Consider the following 18,455-nt stretch of genomic DNA (forward strand, 5'->3'; position numbering starts at 1 on the left):
CTCGAGTTTGTAGATACGTCTCCATGGAAACGGTGCACGAGAAGGGGTGTGATCGCACGAACAGACACCTCCAACAGGGCTTGTAAATATAGGACAAAAATTGCAAATATACAACCTTAATTAGTGATTTGGGTCAGGTCTACTGAACAGCAATGCTTTACCTGACTGGCTGATTTCAGAAGAAGAAAAAAAAAACAATTATTGCATTACCCCTATAAATAAGCCTATAGGCCTGCATTAATGTGGGAAATCGAAGTTTGCATTGTATAAAGTAGGCTACTTGTAAATGTATCTAAATTGCTAATACGTAATACTTTTTCTTCTATAAAGCATAAAGAACGCAGCAGGGATAATATAACACAGGATCAACGAAATCTGAAAATGAGCGCGCGTGTGTTTGTTCGAGAACACACTACCAACTGACACTGCAGCAGGCTTGTCCTTAAAAAGACGCCACGGTAAGATGGTTGACATTGTGTTTTAGTTCTTGTTATTTCTTGTAGTTGTGTTCATTCCCCATTATCCCAACATTTCGGGAACTTGATTAGCCTATTTATCTGCTATTCATTCACGTTATTTATTCGGCTTGTCTGACCGAGGCCTAGTCTTTTCAAATGTCAACATGAATTTCCAAGAGGTTACACATCTTGGAACATCTTTATTTACTCGACTCAAACATGCCTTTTCTCTCTCAAGCTTTTAAGAGGAACAAGGTGAAAATGGAAGGACATCTGTAGGCCTCCTGTCTGTGACCCTTGAGAATCTGAGCCACTTGGCTTTTCCACTAAAGGGTAAGTACTGTGTCTGGGATGCCTTCGGACTGAAACAGAGTGCTCTTCACTTCTGCTGCTCTTTCTCACTCCTTTCCTGCTCTGGGACTGGTTGCAGAGCACTCCCAGCAGAACCATGACAAAAGGCATCAAGGGAGATAAAGTCCAGGGCCCAATGTTATTTTTGACTTAAAAACAAACTATAAAACTTTAAACTCTTTAGATGTGGTTCCACTCTTGGCTGAGATACTGTCACCCTGCCACTCCAACCAAGCCCCATAATGAAATTCAACTCAATTACCTGTCCACTCCACAGAGAGTCTGGTATCGCCAAACTAGTCTGTGCCTTGCAGCTACTGTGTCTGCTAGACATACTAAAACATACAACAATTCGTACAAACCACATTAAACAAAAATAAACCCACAGAAAGCTATGACATTCTAAAAAGTGTATGTTTTCCAAAGCTTGTATATTGAATCAATTCATTTCTTTTTAATATGAAAATCCATAAAAAGTAGGTTGACAGAGCCCTTGTCCGCGTGTTAACTGTTTGCTAGCGAGATGCTTTGGAATCTCAGAGCAGGCTGAAGGAAATACTAAACGCTACACAGACATGTTTTTAAATCCGCCTTTGTGCTATCCACCCAATCCCCCCCACCCCCCGGTTTCCCCAACAGTGGGTGAGTTGGTACAGGCAGGCAGCCATGCATCTGGCTGCTGCTGTTGAGATTATTGTGATGGTGAGTCAGCAGGGTAGCCTACGGATACCTGGGAGAAGGAGAGAGAGAGAGAAAGAGAGATGTTCACAGCCTACGCCCCCGGGTTCATCAGCCCCTGTCAGTAGAGCAGGTTTTTACACCCCACCTCCTCTCCTCGCTAGCTAGCCACTGTACTGCATCTCCTCCTTTCCTAGCCAGAGCTGTACTGTAGCCTTTGCGGTTCCTGCACAATGCTCTTAATTACCTTGTACTTCACAGCTGTGGGGTGGGTGTAATGTTGGACAACACACATGCACACACATTGTGTCTCTCACACACACACACACATACACACCCTCTCTCAACATGTTATTACAGCTACAACAACAAATGATTGCTTCATTCCTCTCTACCCTGATACACTGTGTGATTAGGCTAAGCTCTGTTGACGTTTGGTCCCCTGTTTGAGCTCCAGAGAGCTAGACTTCCGTGCTGTAGAAGATTTGAGGAAGGTTGTGCATTAGTGGGTTTCAGTCTAATCTCTGCACAGCCCATTACAACAGCTGTGCCAGGACAGATGTACTGCACATTCACACTTTTACCCCCCAGAGAAACGACATCCTTTTTTGGTCCTACATCTCGCCCGCCGCAAGAACCTAATAATCTCAAAGTATGTGTTCGTGTGTACAGTACCTGTGTGTGTGTGAGGCCTGCCAAGCACTAAAGCATACTTTGGAATCAGATGGAGCGGGGGGAAAAAAAAGAATATAAAACCCTTTAATAAAACATGACTGAGCAGGGACACGTTCTTTTTTAAGATTAATGGCAAGGAGCGTCGTCTTTTCTTATTTCTTTTTTTTTTTCATTCCTCCCGTTTTATTTCTCAATAATTCATTTGTGGAGAAATAAGGGACTGTTTTCCTCCCCGCTTGTTTTGTAGCCTTTGGAAAGTTTGTCAGGGGAAGTTTTGGACGAAGGGAAGGAAGGGAGGCATACAGTGTTTAAGAACGCTATGGCAGCGGAACTTTCTAGGACCCACGAGTCTTCAATTTGTCTCCACTCAGAGCTCAATATCTGACACGTCTAGGGCTCTAAATCTAGTTTCATACCCCTGCGAGGCTTTGGTCCGGACAATATATTTCTGTGCAGAGAAGTATTAGAAAATAGCTTCGTGTCTGGGCCTACAGTACCGTATATCACACCTGTCAAGAACAGGACAGGTGTTGTTTTTGCTACACTAACGACTAGGCTCACATGCTTTGAATTATACGCCCGATTGATGCTGAAAGTAGGTAATTGAAATATAAAAGGGATTGAAAAAGGCAATACCGACTTGAAATAAGACCATATTTTATTAACACTGAAAAAGAAATAACTCTTGTTGACGCGTTCGACAAACAAAATGATTTCTTCCAACCCACCACGGTAATGTATTAGGGTATAAAACTCAACATCTTGCACCACAGTCGATGGCAGCGTTTAGCTGACTGCGTTCGCTCACTTCCCTCGCCTCTCTCGTTCTCCCATGCACCACAGTGCCATATGAAAAGCCCATATTGAATCAATAACACAGATGATGGCCGTAATAACCATCAAATCAAGCGCATTCAAGTCGACGGACACAATTGGTTACAGCGTATTAGCAGAGGGCGACAAGGCGGCCAGGGGCCCCCATTGATCCCTGATGGAATTAAGAGATTGAAAGGTTGGCCGTCACCTCCATGTTGTTGACAGCCATTCTGAGTCATTAGCGCCATTAGCATTAAGCTGGCCCATCAATAACCACTCGGCTGAGTGATCGCTCTCCCCAAGATGCCACCCGGGGGAACGCTGCAACCCCCCCGCCAGCTTATCTGTCCGTGTACCGTCAACAGGGGCACCCTTGATGTGACTGACACGCATACCAACACACGCCCCTGCTGGGTCGTCAATCTGTCTCCTGGAACGACTCGGTGAGTCTCCGTCCGGCGAGCGGCCGTGTTGTTGAAAGTCGGTCGGCGCCAGATCTTTGTCAGCGTGTTAAGTGTTTGTCAGTGTGCTCCTGTTTTTCAGTTTGTCACTGTTGACTCTCTCCCCACTGCCAGTCCTCTGAAGTCCAATCTGTCACGGCCTGTATGCGTGTCTGGACGAGCGTGTGTGTGCGCGCAAGTTTTGGTCTTAAAACATCTTTCAAATATGGTAATTCTCTAGTGTTTCCACTCGTGTGTGCCACAAGTGTCAGTGTGTCTGAGTCACGACGTGTCAGACTCCTGAGTGTCAGTGATGCTATGTGACAGCCAGCCACAGTCTGATACTGTGTCAGAATGAATGGCATAGCCAAGTCTCTCTGGGCCAGTCTCAGCTTACAAAACACAAAGCAGGCTGCTACAGTGGAACAAGTGTGTGTGACTAAGTGAGTGTGTGCATGTGAGGGAAAGAGTGTGTGTGCGTAAAGTACAAAAATCTTAGTCGCTGGGTTATTTTGAAATCCTGTGTGCATGTGTAGCGTGCATGCCCGTGTGTGTGATTGAGATGGTGTCGGAGGGGCCAGGCGATGTTGGGTCTGGGTGGGTCTACAGCTCGTCGTGGAGGGCCTCCCCCTCCACCAGGTCCACAGCCCCCAGCAGCAACAGGGCCCCAGTGCTGTTGTCCCTCACCAGGACAACGAAGGAGTGGTCCGCGTAGAACACCTTGGGCTTCTTCTCCACAATCTCGTCCCCCAGCTCCGCCGCCCCCTGCCCAGCCTCGGAGCCCAGCTCCAGGGAGGCCCAGTGCAGGACTCCCCCCAGGTGGAGATTTCCCTGGTTCTTCCCCAAGGCCCAGGAGAAATCAGCAGTCTTCTGGTCCCAGGCATCGGTCAGGCCCAGTGCTGACAGCTGCTTCTGCCAAACACAAACAAGTAGCGTGGAGAGAGAGAGTGAGAAATCAGGACTTTGGATACATAAACACTAACTCGATTCAAATCCCTCAACTGACAGTTTCCCTAAACCTTATCACACACCCAGAGATGTCAGCTCAAGACAGCATAGACGCCGCAGATCAATTATGCAAGCGGAGACAAGCTGAAAAGTCCAAACAATGAGAGAGCGGATTTTAACATGTGGTGACAGGGATGGCAGACGGGGCACCCTGCCCTTTTGTAAACTCACAGAATTATCAACACAAACACACCCTGCCACAACAACAACAACAACAATAACCAAACAGCCCCCAATCTATCAATAACATTTCACACAAACCTTTTTTCCCCCATTTCTCCCTCAAATTTGGTCAAGTGACAGTTGCCCTTGTTGCGATTCGAGGTACAAAGCTATGGGGAGACTAAAGGGAGTAAAGATAGAGGGAGGGAAGATAAAGGGAGTAAAGAGCGAAGGAGGGAAGGGATGGAGGAAGTGGCCCATGAATAATGGAGGAGTGTTGCCCGGCGACCTCAGCCCCCCCCCCCCCTCCTTTGTTTTCCCTCAAATATGAATTCCACAGGAAGACGTGGCTGACAGGTACTTTATACACCCACGGCACAGGGCCACTCACTCTGACAGGCCTGGATGTAGAGGTGTGTGTGGCGTGTTTGTGTGAGTGTGTGTGTGGCAGGGGCCCGGGTGTATGTGAGAGGGTGAGAAGTGAGTGAGTGATGATGCTGTTCTCTGTATAATCTCGCAGGTTAGCCTTCGCAGGGCTATCTTTTCATAATGTCAAACTGTCACCCGATTCGTGAAATATTCAAAAGTTTGTGAAAGGTGGATAAAGGAGGTTAAGTTCTTGTAATCGGGGTTTCTGAGAAGCATTTTAATGCCCCTTGCTACAAGAACAGAGCCTGCAGTTCTATATAATTTAGATGTTATGGATGAGTTAATAGGCAGGGAACTAGTGTCAGCTTAGTGTCTTCCCCCTCTAGATGGAATAACTAGATCGACTTCCTCCTGTGTGCATGGTGTGCCCTAACTCCGCTCCCTTGGCCTGTCCGCTCTCACGGCAGTCTTCTCACACACCAACACACACACACACACACACACACACCCCTCTGCTCTAATGCACTTCTATTGTCCTCATCCATTATTCCTCCTTTCTTCCTCCCTCCTTCCGTCCTCCACCACTTCATCACTGTCTCTCTCTGCTGCTCTGCCACTTCCCTGGCATCCTCATCCCTCATCCGCGCCTCTCGCCTCTATTTTATCCTCCTCCGTCTCACTCCCTCCATTTCTCACTCCGTCTTTTTCCCTCCGCAACTCATCCTTCTTTTTTTCGACCGGCGCCCCCCTTGTATACATCACTCTCCCCTGCCCTCCATCTCCATCGGCAATCATTTCAAGGTTTTCGCTCCTAATCTTCCAGCAAACAGAAATAGACTGCAGCCAGTGAATTCTTCACCTCGTGGAAGATGGATGCCCACCATGAAGTAAAACATAGCCAGAACAGAGTTTCCCCTCCTCCCATCTGAAAACAGTCTCCGGCAGAGACCTTGGTGGGCCTGACCTTAAGCAGCTTGTTGCCAAAGCAGCAACATGAAACCGTGCCTCGCCACGACAATACTGTCACCAGCTATTACGCTCACGTGCAACATTAGCTGGAAACCTCTTCCCCTTCACCAACCCCACCCCCCGTCTCCCTGTCAGCTACAGAAATAGAAAACGACCCAGCTACTTCACAACCCTTGCTGTCTCCTTGCCTCCATCTCCTACGCCCAAATCGCAAAAGCTCACTCCTGTGGAAAGGGATAGACTCTGAAGCTCGCTTAATTTTTTTTAAACAATCGAGCGTTTGAAAACGAAGTGCCTTGTGTGGCGCCGGGGCCCCTCAGCAGGGGGGTGATGACTGGGCCGGAGAGACCTGCTGCTCTCGGGGTGTGGCACACCACTTTATGGACCCTCGGGGACCCGCCGTCTTTCTGCCTCTTCATCTCTGACTTTCTCTCTCTTTGTTTCTCTCTCTCCGTCTGCCTGCCTGCAGAGGCTGTACTGAGGGACCACTTGCTGACGTCCATTGTCAGATACGGTTTGGCACAAAGCTATCCGTTTGAAGCCACTCGGCGCTACATCCACCGCCGGTCTAGCTGTGTGACTGCCTCTCTCCCTCGGTCTGCCCCTGCTCTGTATGCAGGAGAACGGCTAACGTAGCCTTGAGCTGTGTGGTTAACTGGGCCCGCATGGTAACTCTCTGGTGTGGAGCGCTCGGTATCCAAATTAATTAGCCGGACGATTGAAGAGAGTAAGTGGATGTTGGATGAACCTCGGGATGAGGGAGTTAGCTACGGAGGGCAGTAGCACTGGCTGAGTGGCAGGCAGGGAAGCAGGCTAGCTAGCTACAGTAAGCTGGATATCCGACCGGGTCGTAGCGTTGGGTTTTAATAGAGAAAGCAGCCTCCACGGACACACTGTGATCCGGGCTGGGAGATGAAGGAGAGGGGCTAGAGGAGATGAAGGGAGGGAACAGGGAAGGAGAGGGGCTAGAGGAGATGAAGGGAGGGAACAAGGAAGGAGAGGGGCTAGAGGAGATGAAGGGAGGGAACAAGGAAGGAGAGGGGCTAGAGGAGATGAAGGGAGGGAACAAGGAAGGAGAGGGGCTAGAGGAGATGAAGGGAGGGAACAAGGAAGGAGAGGGGCTAGAGGAGATGAAGGGAGGGAACAAGGAAGGAGAGGGGCTAGAGGAGATGAAGGGAGGGAACAAGGAAGGAGAGGGGCTAGAGGAGATGAAGGGAGGGAACAAGGAAGGAGAGGGGCTAGAGGAGATGAAGGGAGGGAACAAGGAAGGAGAGGGGCTAGAGGAGATGAAGGGAGGGAACAAGGAAGGAGAGGGGCTAGAGGAGATGAAGGGAGGGAACAAGGAAGGAGAGGGGCTAGAGGAGATGAAGGGAAGGAACAAGGAAGGAGAGGGGCTAGAGGAGATGAAGGGAGGGAACAAGGAAGGAGAGGGGCTAGAGGAGATGAAGGGAGGGAACAAGGAAGGAGAGGGGCTAGAGGAGATGAAGGGAGGGAACAAGGAAGGAGAGGGGCTAGAGGAGATGAAGGGAAGGAACAAGGAAGGAGAGGGGCTAGAGGAGATGAAGGGAGGGAACAAGGAAGGAGAGGGGCTAGAGGAGATGAAGGGAGGGAACAAGGAAGGAGAGGGGCTAGAGGAGCCAGAGTGGGAAGTGGTGAGGGAGCATCATGAGGTTAGGGTATGTCTAAATTGCACTCTGCGTAGCTGCTTATTGCATGTGGAGTTAAGGGACTCACTCATGAAACAACGAGAATGTAAATAAATTAAACGTGATCATGTTCCTTCTCTCTCGCTTTTCCTCCACTACCATAACATATTCCACCTCTCCTCTGACATCTCTCTCTCCTATTCCCAGCATTGGGCCACCTTTTCTGTATAATTCATCAGCAACTGCATATTCTATTGACATGCTTAACAGCATAAACAATATCTATCAAGTTGAGAACATGCATTATGCATGCAAGAAAGCAGGGTTACACATATACACAGCATAGGCCCTTCGTCTTTGAACATCTACAATTGCGCAGAATGAGAATACTGTGAGTGGGTGGGAGGATGTTTGTGGGGTAGTGGCGTCATTGTCAGCCCTGATCTGTGTGTGCGTGTGTGTGTGTGAGAAGGTCTCTCTCCTTAAGCCCCAGCAGCTCATCAGCAGCTCAGCCCACTGTCTTATTTACATGAGCTTTTGCTTTTTACTTCTCAGACACTGTCGATATCTTGCCTCTTTTCCATTTGATTCCCCTCATCCTCCCTTCTCTCTCCTTCTTTTAAACCACAGTTGCACAAGGTCAACTTAAACTACACTTTACTGTCTCATGAAAAGCAATGAGCTTTGAAGTATAGGCTAGTAACTGCAGTCAATGAAACACTTGTCATTAATCACTAATACTGGGCTGTGGTTGAAGGTAGAGGCCTCTGTCTTGATGCTGTGTACTGTACTGTGCTCTTGTAAATATTTCATCACCTCTTGACCTCATTAGCCATGATTGAGTGAACTCCTGTTTGCCGACTCATACGTCTTAGTCCGTATAATTCCTGATCCAAGGTGTGTGTGTGTGTGTGTGTGTGTGTGAGCGCACGATGTGTGTGTATGTTTGAACCAGGGAGAGAGCAATCACGGGGGTTAGCCAGTGACCTCCAGGCCAGGCTTGTTAGAGAAGACCAGAACTGTGGCTTCAGCCCTCTCCCTTTCTCTCTCCCTGTGTGTCTCTCTCTCTCTCTTTAGCAAACCCTGGCTTCTCCAGCAGGGCCTGTCCTTCACTAGAGGGGAGACAGGCCCAGAGCTCAATAGCTATTTATAGTTTTCGCCGCTTTCCACCTTGTCCCCTGGCACTCGACCCTCTGCCCCCCATCCCACCACCTCCTAGCCCCTACGCCCGCTGAATGTCACTCCTATTCAGGTCAGCGGGGCCCAACGCCCAGTCACTGAGCTCTGCCACATTAGCACACGTGAGCCCTACCACCAGGAGCCACAGCCGAGATGGAGGGAGAAGGAGGAGGATGTGGCACAGTCACACACATGACTCAGGAGATGAAGAGAGAGGGGAGTGGAAGGGGAGGATGTCGATGTGTGTGTGTGGGGGGGGGGGGGAGTGGGGGGGGTGCGTGTGTGTGTGTGTGTGGGGGGGTGTGTGTGTGGGGGAGGGGGGTGCGTGTGTGTGTGGGGGGGGGGGGTACGGGGGAGGCAGGGAATTGTGATTGGGTAGTTAGTGACGGTATGACAGCGAGCGTGCATCAGCCTTCCCCTGATCATTTCAGTTTGTTTGTTCCAGATGTAACCCCCTCCCCTCAACACCACTCCAAATCGGGGGCTGTCCTCGATCCTGACAGACAGAGGGGTAAACAGCATTAACGTGCCGTGATGAGTAATATCTTCTCTACCCCATTGGAGGAGAGAGCGTGCGGGAGAGGAGCTGGCAGGGCTCCCAAGCATGCCTGTCTGCTGCTGGCCAAGAGGAGAGAGGGAGGAGAGAGGGATGAGGGGGAAGGGAGGAGCAGAGGAGGTAGAGAGGAAAGAGGATGTGGAGCAGAGTTAGTAAAGAGCTTCAGGGGCTTCAGTAATGATTCCTCAAATACTTTCTGAGATGGGGTGGGGGGGAAGGGGGGGGGGGACAAAGAAGAGATTGACAGAGAAAAACATAGAAAGTAGGAAGATGTAAACTATTCTTCATGTAGGTTACATAAGATGGACTGTATACAGTAGCCTATTGAACAGTGTGGTTCTCTTCGAATGGCCTCCAGCATCTGAGGCGAGTGCATCGCGAGTGTGCTCTCTTTCTCTTTAACTCTTCTGACCTTGTAGCCATATTCTGGAGAGATGTTCTCAGTCTCCGAACCCAGGCCACCTCTTGTGTATCAGAAGGGCAGGAGGCACCGTGTTAATGTCAAAAGCTTGTTTTTCAGGGCAGGCCTCAGCAGACAGGGCTACATGGCTTCCTGACGTCTGTGGAGGCCTCAACGTTGTTCGACCGCAGCGCCACGCTTTCTCCAAGATAGGAGACATATCCTCCAGAGTTTGCCACTCTGTCACACAGGCAAAACTGCACTGCTACATTTAGGAAAAACAAGATACTGTAGGATCCAGTCAATGTAGGCCAGCACTGGGAACATGTTTTGTTTTTTTTCTTGCTAGTTTTAGACATCCTCCTCTATCTGTAAACTAACACTCTTTCTATTTTTCCCCTTGTAGCTCTTGCAACTGCCAACCCCTACTCACAACAGTCACGCCATCTAATATCTCAATGAGTTGTGGTCACGTAAGGATAACTCTAACCTTTTTCTCTTTCCTCTTCTCCATAGACATAAGATGGCATACAACAACCACACCCCGCCAACTGACACTCCCAACCTTCCCCAAATCCTGCCCTGGCCTGGGACCCCTGTCCCAGGGGAGACCCCCCATAACAGCCTCCCCGTGGGGCCATGCGTGGATCTGGGCCGACGTCTGCGCCCGTGCTACGGCCCCCGCGGCTTAGCCAAGTCCCTCCTCTTCCGTTTCTCCCAAGGCTTCTCCAGCCAACCGGTCAGCAGCCCAGATACAGCCTCGGTTCTGACCCACATGAAGCTGGAGGACCCCCAAGCTCTGGCCCTGGCCTCCTTCGCCTCCACCCAGGCCAAGGAGCATGGCGACGGGGCAGCCCTGGTGCTCTTCTTGGCCTCGTCTCTCCTAAGCCAGGCCAGAGAGCTGCTGGTGCTGGGGGTGACCGGGGCTGAGATCCAGACAGGCTACAGGAAGGCTTGTGGCAGGACCCTTCTCCTCCTGGAGGGGATGGGCTGTGGGCGGCTGGCGGAGCCCAGAGAGGAGCTTCAGGTGAGGGATGTCCTTAGGGACTTCCTGGCCTCCTGGCAGCCCGGGCTGGAGGCCCTGCTGGAAGGCGTGGTGGCAAAGAGCTGCGTCCACAGCTGGAGACCGCTCACCTCAGGAGTCAGGGGTGAGGTGTGGGAGGGGGTGACCTTTGACCCCAGCTGTGTCAGAGTCTGTGTGGCGCTGGAGAGGGAGAGCATTACAGAGGGAACAGGGATAGACGATGGAGAGATGGATGGATATGGAACGGTAGTTGGAGAGAAAGAGAAAGAAGCCTCAGGAGAGGAGGAAGAGAAGGAAGAGAGGGAGGAGGAGAGCGCAGGAACAAGAGATGAGAGGGGAATTTGTAAGGAAAAAAAGAACGAGGAAGAAATTGAGGTAACTGTAGAAAGAAAAGAAGAGAAAGAAGACAAGGAGAGTGATATTCAAGAGGACCAAACAGAGAAAGAGACAGAGGGCCACGATAAGACAGAAAGTGAGGAACCAGGAGAGAAAAGTGCTCGGATACAAAAAGAGGATCACGAAAAGAGTAATAGAGCAATAGAGAAGAGGAGTGGAGATAGTGAGGAGGAGGAGGACAGAGTCTTAGACGACTGGGTGGATCTAGGCCTGGAGATATGGACAGCCAGTCTAAATGAAGACAGAGAAAAAGGGGTGGTATGGACCGAAGAGATGAATGTAAGAGAGAAAAGAACTGCTGCAAAAAAGATAGACACAGTTTGCAAAGACCTGCCATCTGTCAGAATACATGGCAGTGTCTCCAAACTGATAGGACACTTCTCCTCCACGCGTCAGATGCACAAACATATTGGCTCTGTGCACTCTGTCCAGCGCAAACGCAGACTGCATAGACCACAAGGTCGTCTGACCAGCCCAGCCCCTCGCCCACCGAGCTACCACAACCACCATTCTCCCTGGAAGACCCATCCATCCCCCAGACGAACCCACCCAGCTGACCCCCACCAGAGCCTCCCTCTTCAGGCTACTGTTGTGGTGGAGGAGCCCCTGGATGGAGAGGCCTGCTCCAAGGTGACAGTCACCCTGCGCAGCCCGGACCAGACTCTGCTGGACAGCGCAGAGCAGGCCGTGGCTGCCTCCCTGAGGGTCTACCGCTCTCTCCTAACGGATCCCAGGGTCGTCCCCGGGGCGGGGGCCTCTGAAGTTAGCCTGGCTGTGGGGTTGACCCAGTACGGGCTGGGCCTGGTGGGCATGGAGCAACTGGTGGTCCATGCCTTCGCCCAGGCCCTGCTGGAGCCAGTGAAGATCCTGGGAGAGAACGCAGGGACCCCAGCTGACCTGGCCACGCTCTGGGGCTGCATGAGCCGCTGTGCGGGTCAGGGAGAGGAGGAGGAGAGCCCAGGGCTGGGTCAGGGGGTTGTGGACGGTCTAGGATGTAAGGCTAGTGCCATACAGAGAGCCACGGAAGCCTCTCTCACCATCCTAACTGATCTCCTCAGCCAAAGACCGGAGGAGGAGGACAGGAGTCAGAACTTCTACCCAAGACTAGTCAGCACACCGCTCCCATCACCTCCTCCATCAGACAACACAGACATTATATAACATACATATTATATTTATATAAACTCATTTATATCAAAATATATATTTGTCCAAGTTATTCATTTGTCTATCTGTTCTACCCAATCCATTACAAAAGAAATGACCAAAGATCATCCTCTGATTAAGTGTGACCTACTGTACAGAAAAACTGTAAGCCTCTGTATGCCTGTGTCCGCCCGCAAGGTAAGAGGTGCATGTGTACCTGTAGGCTTAGAGTGCTGCTGAGGTTGGCCCTGGGCAGGGATATGGCCACGCTGGTGGAGGAGGTGTGGTTCAGCCACTTGGCCAGCAGCTCCAGGCTGAGCAGCCTGTCCAGGCGGGCCAAGCTCTCCACGTGGAAGGGCATCAGCAGCACCACGCTGGCCCCACCCCCCCACAGCCCCATCTCCAGCACCTGCACCATGTTCTCCACATCCTCGTAGTGACGGTACACTCCTGGGGAGGGGGAGGAGTGGGAGGGTGAGGAGTGGGAGGGTGAGTATGTGGAGAGAAAAAAACAAAACAATGCAGACCTGAAAAAGTGATTCATGAAAAAGTGGTCTACCTGCTCTGTGCATCATGGGCACCTTGGTGTACTTGGCTCCCAGGAAGGTGCGAAAATCTGATGTGTCCTCATTAAACTGTCTTTCCCACAATCCTTTGGGAACACAGGGACATAATTACATTGGAACATTTGAATGCCGTGAATGTATAAGTGGGATTCCACATGGATATGCTTGAACTAGAATGAAGAAATAGTTTATATGGACCTACTGGGATGAAATGGGATAAGGAATGTTCTGATAATCATAGCAGAAACCCACACAATGAAGCCTTAATGTGGGCCACTTGATTGAAAGCCCCAGTGTTCCCCTTACAATAAAATGTCATTGGTTGTGGTGGACAGGTCACTGGGCGATTGTGCAGAAGGCAAGTGAATCCCATCATTTAATGGCTAGTAGTCCCATTTACCATTCAGACCCATTCAACTAACAGCTAGCATTAGCTCACCTCTTGACTACACTCAATTTCGTTGGACCTGACAGACTTCAAATTGCACCTCTGTAATAAAGTACTCCTCACTATAACCCAAGACCTTTTGCTGCCCCTTTAGATAAAGAAGAGAACATCACAAAGAGGGGCAGCTCTATTGGAGAACAAAAAGTAGATAACGACTTTGAAATCTGCCCTGTCACTCCTCGCTAACACCACCCGCTGCAAGATAGGCTACGGGGGAGAATCCGTCAGCTACCTGGGAGCTGCGCCAGCGATGCTGGAGTCAGGTGGCTGAGCGGTTAAGGAATCAGGCTATTCATCAAAAGGTTGCCGGTTCGATTCTGGCCGTGAAAAATGAAGTTGTGTCCTTGGGGCGAGGCACTTCACCCTACTTGCCTCGTGGGAATGTCCCTGTACTTGCTGTAAGTCACTCTGGATGAGAGTGTCTGCTAAATGACTGAATGTAAATGTAATGCCGTACGGCACATCGGAACGCGCTCCATCTTACCAGGCAAGCACACGCTGGAGCTCGGAGTGTCCCGTTTCTGTGATTTAGAATGAAAGGAAACTAGATCGCCGTAAACAAGGTGCCGCATCTGACGAATGAGGTACCTTCTGGCGATCATGTGACATGACGGGGTGATTTCCACCAAAGTGAGGGGTTTATCTGGCAAACCGGCCCTCTGGCTGGCTTTCAGGAGTACACAGTGATCTGGGTTTGTGTGTGTGGGTGTGTGGGCTAGTGTCTAGACAAGGTAGTGTGCTCAGGGCTTTGGTAGAATTATATGAACCCAGCCCTGCATTGCAGAGGAGGCTGGCACCTATTAATAACAATAAGCTAAACAATGACAACTGTGCAGTAATGAAAACAGTCCCCCCACGCTTCCAGATCCATAGCACAAGACATTCTGGCTTCTAACTACAATCAATTGAGCCAACAACTTTCCTCCCTCCTTCCGTTGTTCCCTTCATCTTCTTACTGATTACGAATTGTTGTGGCGGTGCGGAACTATTATTAGAGGTTAAATATGCACGGTTCTTTTTTCTTTTCTTTTTTACCTCCTTTGTTGCGTTATCTGTGGGTTTTTTCTGCAACTGGTTTGCTGAAATCCCGCTATTTTTCTTCCCCTCGTGTTTGTTTGTCTAAAGCCAGAACAAAGCCTGCATTAATTAACAAGTGTGGACTGGAACTCCCAAGGTAGGCCCCTTTTACATCCTACCACCATGTCTGTCAATCTCGCTCTCTCGCGCTCTCTCCTTTCCTCTCCCTCCCTCTCACAGCAGGACACCACGACTCCTTTACTTTTCTCCCTCCCTCTTTCCTCCCTTCTTTACTTTTCTCTCCCTCCTCCTTTTCTTCCCAGAACTTTGCCCACCTGCCCCGCCCTTACCCTGCCATCTTTCTCTTTACATTTCTCTTGCTCCTTTTTCCCCTCTCCATTCTCTTTGCTTTTAACAATCCTCTTCTACCCCCGCTAATTGCACCCCTCGTCATCTTCCATCCACCCCCTCCTCTCTTTCTCCGGCTCTGTTGTTCTCTCTGGCGCTGGGAGGGAGAGAAGGGAGGAAGACACAGTATAGAGCTTTTTCATTCCGCTTTTCAATAATTAACTAAAAAAAAGAATGAAACAGAAACAAACAATAACAAGAAGAAGGAACCAGATGTCGTTGCCACGGCGAAAGGATCCTCAGCCACCATCACAACAGAGAAGATGATTTTCTGAGAACGCAGCATCATCACAGGCCGAGAATGTTTCGGGGCTAAAATTCACCAACAAATGAACAAATAAATCTATCCTACAAATCTATCCTAAAACAAATGTATTAGGATAGAGCACGGGCAGTGGCTGACAAGGGAAGAAACATCTCTTTTTAAATTATAAGTCAAAACTCGGAATCCAATTTGCGTAATCTAATTCCTGCGCTGTAATCTATTGCGTGATCTAATTTGTATGTTTCATCCCCAAAATTAATGAACTAACTAACTACCGCTCTACATAGAAACTAATTCAGTGACAAAATCAAAAACATCAAACAAAGAAAATTAATTAGATTGCTTATCAATCTACAGTTGGTGGAAATGCTATTTTCTGAGGGCTGTCTGTTGGTTACTATGTTTCCTTGACAACCTCCCTCTCTCTCTCTACCTGAATAACCTGGAGGGAGAGAGACAGAGAGAGAGAGAAGAGAGCGTGTAGAGAGGGGGAGTGTAGAGAGAGCCAGCAGTGCTGAGCGTGAAGCCCACACTGGCACATCCGTTGATTGAGGCCCACTCCTCATTGCCCCTCCGCTGCAGATTTTAAGCGCTGCAGACTTTAAGCGCTGCAGACTAGCAAGGCTGCAGACTGTGAAAGCTGCAGACTTGGAAGCACTTTGAGCACAGATGCCAGGCCTGACGCCAGGAGAGAGAGAGCCAGGACACTTGTTACTCAATTATTTAAGATGACACATCACCCCTCCCGACAGAAGATAAATAAGCTCTCAGTGATAGACCAGAGAATCATCCTTTATCTGCTGCGTCCACCAGCTGGGGTCTTACACACACACACACACACAGGTGGGCATGCTGCCTGGCACACACACTCTTCACTAGGCAAGCTGGCACATAGGCATTGCTGAAGGAACACACACACATGCGCATAAATCATAATTACAGCTCAACATAGACAACCAACCACCCACCCACCCACATCTAAGGGACCCCCACCAGGTTAGACTGTCTAATACACAGATGTAAATGAGGACAGAGCATCTCTAATTATACTAAACGAGATTGCACACACAAATCTATTTACACACTCATCATTCAGTCCTCCACAAATGAATTTTACATTTCCTGCAACAGCACTGTGAGAGGGGTGTAAAGTGGACTGAATGTTCTAGCATGGTTGTTTCTCCTCACCTTTAAAACGCAGGGCGTTGGCCACGACCAGAGCTCCAGTCTTTGTCTGGATCTCACCCCTCAGCGGAGCTCCCTCCACCCCACCCATGCCCTCCTTCGCCCAGGCATGGAACTGTTTCAGGTCCCTCTTGGAATCCCCCTGGCCCAGGGTCTGATGTTTCAGCCCAAACTTTCCCTTACTCTCCTTCATCAAACCCTCACTCAGCTGTGGGCCCTGCTTGGCGAACACAGCGGAGGAGCTGTGCAGTCTGAAGCTGGTGCCATTAGCCTCACTGAGAGACTGCAGCCCCCCTGCCAGCTCCCCAGCCTGGCCAGGTTTCTTGGAGGGAGTGGGTGTCTGGAGGAGGTCATGGAGCTGCTTGGCGGTGGTACCCCCAGCCCCTCTACCCAGAGCCCCCAGGGAGGAGGCCAGGAGCAGTGGGGAGAAGAGGGTGTTGAGGGCCCCGGACTCGGAGCGGAGGGCCCGGTACAGGCGTAGACCTAGGGCCCAGCTGGAGTCACCCATGGGTGGGGGACTGGCAGAGGCCTCCTGGGTAGATACCCCAGAGAGCCCCTGGACCAGCAGGGCCAACAGTGTTATCAGGTGAGAGATGGACACTGACTGCAGCATGGCACACCTAGGGAAGTAGGAGAGAAGACATTTGATTTAGTTTAGGTTTCCCCGATAACGGAGAATAAAATAACCAAAGGTTTTTCGCTAGAATGTCTTTCAATGAGTGTAAAACCCAGCAAGCCAGGGACTGTCCGTATTTGGCCTTCCTTTTAGTAAATAGGTCACAGAACACTACACTTCCTTAGCTTACTGTATCCATTTAAAAAGAAAAGCTCTTCAGCTCAGACGGAATGCAAATTAATAGCACTTTCAATTTACTGTGCAATTTTCGCACTGTGCTGCTAAATTACAGATAAATCTTGATCAGACTTTAGATACATATATGTAAGCTCGTGAAGCTTAATTCGTTAGTTCGAATGAAGCGCCCCTTTCAACGAAAAACCCGAGTTTACTGACAAGCGGATAACGACATTACGCAGATGACGTCTGTTTATCTCTTGTAATATTTCGAGGACGAAGCGAAAGTAAAAAGTCCTTTGTCAGACATTACCGTTAATTAATTTAAGTTCTCTCATGCAGTTATTTCCTCAAGTTGCTACACTGGTGGTTTTCTGCGAGCTCAAAAGTGGCAAAGAAAGTTTGCCTAGGTCTAACCCAGCTTCCCTGTTCAAGTCTCGACAATTTCGCCTTTCCAGAAATTTCCAGCATTCCATAGGGGCAGTGCTTAATTTTAACACAGTAGCATATGGTTTCCGAGAGGATGGGCTACTACACAGATGTAGCTTGTAACATGGATTTAGAATGAATATTTATGTCTACAGTCGGTAACTTTGTGTAAACATCTTCTATAGTAGTGGAACTACGCCGGAGGGGGCAGGCTAATGCAGATTACAGTGAAATGGGGAAAATAGTCTGACACAACACAGTCAGACCCCATAATTTGACTCAAAAACAACTCCAAACTTTTGCGACTCAATCTCTGTTTTTTTGGGCTGGAGGTGCAGTTTGTGTAAGAGTCGTGAGGGGTCGCCAACGATCTTTTCAGCTTCATTCCATTTCATTGACCCTGTGCGCCTCCACCCACACCTTGTATTTCGACCCAGCAAGGCTGAGTCGTGCTCGACCTCCCAACCGTCGTCCTTCAACATTTCATGTCTCCCCTCCGTCGATTTACCGGTGTAAAACTCTAGATGGGACATAGCAGCCTGTAGACTAGAGGGATAGAGGAAGGATTATTTCCTAATAGCAACAACTTGTCAGAAAAAATGGGCATATAGCTCAGTCTTAGCTGCAATCGATAGATATAGAGATTAAGAAGGAAAGATAGTCTAAGAAGGAAAAATAGAAGATCTAGAAATGGAAGTAGATAAGGGCTACAGACAGACCACCAATGCAGAGCAATCAACCTGAACATGACAGCCTGTAGAACGAACCAATTATTTACCTCTGTCAAATCAATAGAGCTCTCCGTGAGATAGCCATCAGCAGCAGAGACTCAGCAGGCACATACACACACACACACACATTTACACTCACACACAGGAGCTCTGTAACACGCAAACGCACAACAATGCACTCTCTCAAACATACGCATGCACGCACTTACTGAATCAAACACGTTAATACTTTCTCACCACTTCGACACACCAGAGCTCATACATACACACAATGAAACGCTGTCTCTGTCTCTCCCTCTCTGTCCCTTTCTCTGTCCCTGTCTCCCTCTCTGTCTCTCTG

At 49.5% G+C, this 18,455-nt stretch overlaps 2 protein-coding genes across 2 annotated transcripts; one reads left to right on the forward strand and one right to left on the reverse strand.

Annotated features, from left to right (window-relative positions):
• The first annotated feature begins 67 nt into the window (after positions 1-67).
• On the forward strand, positions 68-12,310 carry LOC146222022 (T-complex protein 1 subunit theta-like). The gene is made up of 3 exons (XM_084691852.1): positions 68-458; positions 697-791; positions 10,224-12,310. Exon 3 carries the CDS (start codon positions 10,231-10,233, stop codon positions 12,286-12,288), a length of 2,058 nt encoding a protein of 685 aa, XP_084547978.1. The 5' UTR covers positions 68-458; positions 697-791; positions 10,224-10,230; the 3' UTR covers positions 12,289-12,310.
• Positions 2,803-17,413, reverse strand: serpinh2 (serine (or cysteine) peptidase inhibitor, clade H, member 2). The gene is made up of 5 exons (XM_084691853.1): positions 17,269-17,413; positions 16,166-16,782; positions 12,833-12,925; positions 12,491-12,723; positions 2,803-4,330 (listed from the first exon to the last, which is right to left on the reverse strand). Exons 2-5 carry the CDS (start codon positions 16,773-16,775, stop codon positions 4,022-4,024), a joined length of 1,245 nt encoding a protein of 414 aa, XP_084547979.1. The 5' UTR covers positions 16,776-16,782; positions 17,269-17,413; the 3' UTR covers positions 2,803-4,021.
• Positions 17,414-18,455: the final 1,042 nt, after the last annotated feature.

This window comes from Hypomesus nipponensis, chromosome 25 (assembly GCF_054491055.1).
Source record: "Hypomesus nipponensis isolate SF chromosome 25, ASM5449105v1, whole genome shotgun sequence".
Classification (NCBI taxonomy): Eukaryota; Metazoa; Chordata; class Actinopteri; order Osmeriformes; family Osmeridae; genus Hypomesus; species Hypomesus nipponensis.